This window comes from Asterias rubens, chromosome 9, assembly GCF_902459465.1.
Source record: "Asterias rubens chromosome 9, eAstRub1.3, whole genome shotgun sequence".
Classification (NCBI taxonomy): Eukaryota; Metazoa; Echinodermata; class Asteroidea; order Forcipulatida; family Asteriidae; genus Asterias; species Asterias rubens.
In genome coordinates, this window is record NC_047070.1 from 20,444,472 (window position 1) to 20,451,637 (window position 7,166).

Genomic DNA, 7,166 nt, shown 5'->3' on the forward strand with positions numbered 1-7,166 from the left:
CCATTCTTGAGTCAGATCAGACCCCGAGACCGAAGCGTCGAGTGTAGTGCTTTAGAAAAACGCACTGCCAAACTCGCAGGTGGGTAACTTCATAAAGACTGTTTATGCAGCAAGTTGATGTCACTCTGTAAATACAAGTCTCACCATTTTTCTCAAGTAAATGGTCACGTTACTCAAATCTTCTTTGCATTTTTTGTTTCCCCTCTCTGCAGGATAAGTGTTACGTGTGGAAACGCGAGAGTTCGGGGCAGATGACTGCACGAAGTGTACTGATCACTCATTGAAAAAACTAGGACACATTATAACGAACGTCTCGGATTATCTGCTGTTATCTGTACCAACAAGTCATCAATCCAGTCCACGGAACTTGTATTATTACAAGTTGTGATCTAATCACCCAAATCGTCAATTCTTTCGGGATCTGTGTTTAAAGTGAACAGTCAAGACAACCAAGCATGCTGATGGGTCAAAGTGGTGCCGTATTACTTACAACACGCGGGGCATTGTTATTTACATGCTATCTAGCGGCAATACTGACCGTGTCTACCTCACTACCAACGGGGATGCCGACCACAACGTCGGCATCCGAGTCGCCGGCAATCGAGGAGTTTTCCCCCATCAGTGAGCAGCTTGAAGCTGGTGAGGCAACCGAACTCCTGGAAACCTCGCAACCTGATACATACCAGATTTCCGAATACGACGCTAAGGTAAGCATTATTAAAAAAAACTCCTTGAACAAATAAGTGAGGGTTTTCTTTTTCGTGGCATTTGCAAAGTTGTTTTAATGACAGGACCAGGTTAACTCATGGTTAGCTTGTCATTTCACTAAATCGTCACCTTTTTGCATTTATTTGATGTTTACCGAAAATAATATTACAATGTATAAAATTTGATCATGTTTCTGATGTGGAAGCGAGGAGAGTGGAATGAATGTCACCCATCCAAAGTCAACGATTTAACATACATATGAAATGTTTTTGAAGCCTGTCAATAAACGAATATTTTTGGTGACCATTCATATTTAATTAACATTCATTCCTTTAGAATCATCAGACACTACCTAATAACATTGGTCATTATTTGCTTAAATAAAATTTTGTCAGAAAAAATGTCAACAGAAATAACAAACATGAAACAAACAATTTTCTTTTGTATTTTGATATTGGGATAATACTTGCTTGAACATGACCTTTTCTTTGACCTCTTCATGTGAATTATAAATAGATATTTGTATGATATGAGAAAATCTACAATCTTTCATTTGAGGTTTTCAACGAAGAATCCACTAATAAAAATGGTAATTAGGAAATCTTAAAAATAAATTTTCGGGAACCCCAAAAATTATCTCATGTTCATCAGCCACGTACAAATAATTTGCATGATATTACATGTACATTGAAGGCACTGGCCACTATTTGTATAGTTATTAAATAAAAATGATTGTTCGCATAAACACTTAAACGGCTCCCTCCCGCTAAAGTAACGTCGTTTGTGGGAAAGATGTTATCTCACTTAAGTATAAGGCATCTGAAGAGATACAAAATGTGTGCAACAAGGGTGTTTTCTGTCTTTATTCTATTGAAACTTCAGTCAAATACAGATTTTTACAGATGTGTTAGTTTATGCATGATGTTGGGATACACCAAGTGAGAAAACTGGTCTTTGACAATTACCAAATGTGTCTTAGTAGTGTCTTCGACGTATGCTTCATAATCTTTCGATTTGCGTTTTATATGTAACCAAAACCCTTGTAATACAAAACGGGTTTCTTCAATTGACTTTTTCTCCAAGAGGCCAGGATTTATTCGATTGAAATTAGAACGAACTTCACTTAAAGACAGTGGACACTATTGGTAATTGTCAAAGACCAGTCTTCTCACTTGGTGTGTCTTAACATTATGCATAAAATAACAAACCTGTGAAAATTTGAGCTCAATTGGTTGTCGAAGTTGCGAGATATGAATGAAACAAAAACACCCTTGTCATACAAAGTTGTGTGCTTTCACATGCTTGATTTCGAGACCTCAAATTCTAAACTTGAGGTCTCGAAATCAAATTCGTGGAAAATTACTTCTCTCTCGAAAACTACGTCACTTCAGAGGGTGCCGTTTCTCACAATGTTTTATACTATCAACCTCTCCCCATTACTCGTTACCAAGTGAAGTTTTATGCTGATAATTTATTGAGTAATTACCAATGTTGTCCACTGCCTCTTAAGTCGAGTTGAAAGAACCCGACTTTCACTCTAATAGGAGTTGTCTGCCAAATGGCTCTTTGTAAGACATGGTAGATGGCGGATAAAACGATTTTTTTTACTGTAACCATGGAGGTATAACATAAACCTGAATCCACTCTGTTATAATGCCTCTCTTGGTGAACATTGAACAGGATCAAGATTATAAAAAATAAAAAAAATATTTTACCCATACACCGATGTGTGTTAGCACTGAATACTCGGTACTTTCCCGAGTCCTGTGAAAAAAATATCACTGGCATGTTACTTTTTTCACAGGACTCGGGAAAGTACTGAGTATACAATGCTAAAACACATCGGTGTATGGGTAGGAAAAAACACCCAAATTAATAATCTTTGTCCCCGATGCAAATTTAACATCTCTTAGGTTCAAGATTGCTCAGCAGCTGTCAATGTTCTGTATTATATATAAGCAAAGCTTCCACACCCAAAAATATGTTGTATTTTTCAACCTCGAAATTCAAACACGTCCATAATAAGGGATTTGTGATAGCACCTTGACAAGTCCAGTCCGTTTGTTACTTAGAAATCCACCTGTCCTCACCATGGAGGAAGAATGTCCGCACTAAGCCTTGTTGATTGCAGGTTCCCCATTCAATAAACTGCTTTTCTCGAAGTAAACAAAATCTGCCACTGGAAAAAAAAAATTGTACGATCAATGACAGAGTAAACATTAAATAAACATTGTGTTATTATTATTAAGCCACCCCTGCTTACCCGGTAGTATTAATACTTTGATTTGAAATGTGTACATGTACCCACAATGCGAGATTCCAATTTTCTTTTTGAAGGAGACTGTTTGGGGATCTTAGATTGACATTAACTGGTGTTTGCTGGTAGAGTACGCTTGGTTAACTCACAAGAAAGCTCCTCGATTATAAGGCCTTCATGCCCGGCTCAGCAGTCACACAATAAGGCCAAATAATAAAACATACCAGTTGATCGTCTCCTTCCTCATCCTTTTTTTGAGGCCGCAACCCTTTTTAGTATATTTTATTTCTCAAAAAGACAACATTTTCTGGTGTTTCTCATTAAACTTACTATGTAACTACATAAAGTAAGTGGTGACTTCAACTGAAGAATTTGTGGGCAGTTTTCAAATACTTGCCAGCTACATTTGAAAAAAAAACAAAAATAAAAAATAAAAAAATGCCCTCATCTATATCAGATGGTCGTCTCCCCCTCATCCTTTTGTGAGGCCGCATTTTTTTTTTCGTTATTTTTTATTTTACATTTGTTTTTCTCCAAAAGGCAAAAGTTCTGTGCATTTCTCATTAAACTACAAAAAGTAAGAGTTTTGAGTTGAAACCAACGGTTCGTTTCAGAACCACCCCAACTCGTTTAGATATTATATTTACATGTGTTACCGCAAACCTTTTACGGTATCGTATTTCCACCATGCAAGTTTCAAATCATACATGAAGTAAGTGGTCACTTTAAGCCGAAGAATAATTGGTGGTCAGTTTGAATTGAAACACTTGCCAGCCACCATTGGCAGAAAGAACAATAACAAAACAATGCCCTCGTCCTTCTCATTTTGGAAAAACTCCGGACGATCAACTGGTATTTTTTCTTACATGGCCTAATTACCAAATCAGGCTTTACTCGTCCCCCGTCCTGTACCTGTTGAAAGAATACAATGTGCGGACAACGACCAGCGTGTGTCTGAATTGAAGAATCCCAAAGACCGGAAGGGTTTCCCTGCTACGGTTGTTTGCCCAACACAGGGCTTGACTTTTCAATTCACCTGCCTATCACCAGCAAATCATGTAGAATGGTGTGTCAACAAGAGGATTACAGTTATTTATGTATAGAGCGCCCTCTGCTGTCAAAATGCTGATAGGCCGATGTAATTTACACTTTAGACAATACTACTTGGAAATACAGCAAATTTTTGCAAATATATTAATAATTTAGTAAAAAGACATTTATCAAGCGCCGAATTGTCATAATGATCTCACAGAGCTAAATACAAGGTAAAAAGCAATTATCAAATTACAATTATAATGCAGAGGATTTCCGAAAAATATAATTTAGGAAGACACTTACAAAATATGGCGAAAGTGATTACCACTGAATGGTAACTTTCGTCAAGGGGAAGACGGTAAGGAGACCAAAGTTGGCGAAGAAATGTAATTTTGATGATCGTCCTTTTTATATGTTTGTTCAGAAATTTCTCCAGAGTTATGGATACATGCCGACCTACATCCAATCAAAAGGAAAGTGGGAGTTTGTCGACAGGTCCAAGATGCCGGTAAGACGAAGTCACCGTGAAAACCACCTCACCCTCACCCGTCAATCTCCGCGTAGCTGCGGGAGGCGACAACCAGAAGGCCACGGTCACGGCGGAGGTCGACGCCAATTCAGATTCGTTTAAAACTTGAGGAACGAACAAAGTTCTCGGAAGCCATCCAGAAGTTTTCAGAAACGGTACCGGCTTCGGATAACAGGCTCCGTGGACGACGAGACGCTTCGGTTCATGCAGCAACCGCGGTGTGTGTTCCGGATAACACCGAGAGCTTCAACACCAAGAAGGGTCTTCAGAAGGGTTCATCAACGACTAAGATCAAAGGCAAACTGGGGCTATCAGTCGGTAAAAGCACCCTCAAAGCCACCATCAACAATGACAGCGGTAGGCTCAGTGGTAGCAAGTCAACTTTAGTGACAAATGGCGGTAGGACGACTGTGTCATCACCTAGTCTCAAGCTAGGAGCCTCACGGACTCAGGACAGTGTGTTATCTCGTAGCCCTTCAAAACCCTCCGAGCCGATCTCGGTGTCTAGCCTTCTAACGAGAACGACCAAGCCGAGAGCAACCAGCCCTCCACGGGCGAGCACTTCACGTGGAACCCCTCAATCTATCACAGAGGTGACTGAAATCATCACTGATTTCGTCACGGAGGAAGATGAACTAATGACCACAACACGACCCAAGACATCCTCACTGACAACAGTTGGTACGCCACCCGTAACCAAGTTCGATATGTTACGGAGTAAGAGAAGCCTCGAGGAGGTCTTGAGCAGCATCCAGCAGAACCGAGCAAGAGTCCGCAACAAACGGCAGTACGTCTACGATAATGGCAGCAACGCGAGCAACATTGGCTTCTCTGATGTCATTAGCTGGCGTATCATTGACGCCTACTACTCACAGCATTTCAGCTCTGCGGACTTGAGGAGTCAGATCGAGCAAGCCTTCCGTAGATGGTCAGAGATACTACCGCTCAAGTTTGAAGAAAAACCGAGTGGAGATTTACTACTGGTTGACATCATATATCTTTCATCGATAGCAGTAAGTAAACAATAATTAATTGATTTTTTTTAAATGAACATTACAGAATTTGTTGTTGTTAACACAACAGTTGCTGCCAGTGAAGTATGCATGACATCAATTTGACAAAAAAATGAATAAAACGCTCACTGAACGATAAACTCTCATGAAATATGACATTTCAGATATAAACATTTAAAGGGATGTTTTCTAATATCATCATCATCGTTATACCGTAAGTTTTATGTAAATCTGTAATCTTCTTAGACTAGTTTTTTTTTCTAACAAATTCTGTTATGTTCCTTTAAAAATCCCATCACAGAAATAACTCGGACTGTGGGTCCCAGAAAACCTGTTTTTATTTCTGGGTTTAGGCTGACCTGAAAAGTGGATAAAGGGGATGAAATGACCAGCCATAGTTCCATGTCACATGCACCATATTTGACTGGTACCCTGCTAAATTGAACTTATCCCAAAAGTGTTAAGCAAAGTTTTAGATAGTATAAAACATTGTTAGCAACCCCCCCCCCCCCTGAAGTGACGGGGTTTTATGAGAAAGATGTATTTTCTCAGTCAAATAATAAAAGACTTCGGCTGATGCCTGTTTTATTATGCATCTGAAAGTCACAAAGTAAATGCAACGATTTTTTTTTTCTTTAATTGTTCTCTTGCATATTTGATGACTAACTGAGCCAAAATATTCACAGATTTTTATATTTGGTGCATATGTTGGGATACACTAAGTGAGAATACTGGTCTTTGACAATTACCAAAGGTGTCCGGTGCTTTTAAGAACCTCTATGAAAATGAGCCTAGTTTTCACTGTTTTAAGCTTTTAAAAAAACATCAAAATTTACAAAAATAAAATAATATGATGTTTTGTTTCTTTTTGTTCGTGAAGATGAATAAAAAGTCATCTTTTTATTTTAATTTTATTTGTAGCCAACAGCGGGCATTTTAACGTTGACTTCACAAGTGTGGAGCTCGCCCGATCTACCAGTAACTGGGCCATCCTATTCAATGATGACATTCAATGGACCTACAACTCGCACCAGGGCAAAAATCTCATCCAAGTCGCCGTTCATGAAGTTGGTCACGTGCTCGGCCTGACCCACGTGAACCAATCAGACTCCATCATGTATCCGGTCTACGTGAACTTTGACCCCAATGATAGTAACTTCCGGGTGGTTATTGACAACCAGAGCCGGCATACTGCTACTTCCATTCACGGTAAATTGATCTGTTTAAGTTTAAAAGGCAAAGTTTTATTTATTTATTTGTTTTATTGTAAATCTTTAGATACAAGTATGATGTGACAACCAGCCCATTTGGGTTCTGGTTGTTACAGAGGAAGAGCTAAAAACCACTGAATAAATAAATTTGCACTTTAAGACAACAAAGATAGTATTAGAGCCGTTGGACACTTTCGGTAAACAGTATTGTCCAAGTCCCACACTTCGTGTATCACAACTTATATACAAACCTGTGAAAATTTAGGCTCAATCGGTCATCGGAGTCGGGAGAAATTAACGGGAAAACCCACCCTTGTTTCCGCACCTTTCGCCGTGTCATGACATTATTGTGTTTGATATTGTTTAATGTTTCTCAAAAGTAAAGCATTTCATGGACTATTTTAAGAGAAGTC

General features: G+C 39.0%; 2 protein-coding genes across 3 annotated transcripts in view; both read left to right on the forward strand.

Moving 5' to 3' along the window:
* The window catches only part of LOC117294565 (uroporphyrinogen-III synthase-like), a 78,933-nt gene extending 74,424 nt beyond the window's left edge, over positions 1-4,509 (forward strand). For both annotated transcript variants that reach the window (XR_004519554.1, XR_004519555.1), the window contains exons 10-11: positions 213-707; positions 4,425-4,509. The gene's annotated coding sequence lies outside the window, so the exon portion shown is untranslated. The remainder of the gene's footprint in view (positions 1-212; positions 708-4,424) is intronic.
* Positions 564-7,166, forward strand: part of LOC117294326 — a 27,696-nt gene continuing 21,093 nt past the window's right edge. Inside the window, exons 1-4 of the mRNA XM_033776686.1 lie at positions 564-707; positions 4,425-4,508; positions 4,565-5,546; positions 6,464-6,751. Coding sequence (XP_033632577.1) covers positions 564-707; positions 4,425-4,508; positions 4,565-5,546; positions 6,464-6,751 — 1,498 coding nt within the window. The remainder of the gene's footprint in view (positions 708-4,424; positions 4,509-4,564; positions 5,547-6,463; positions 6,752-7,166) is intronic.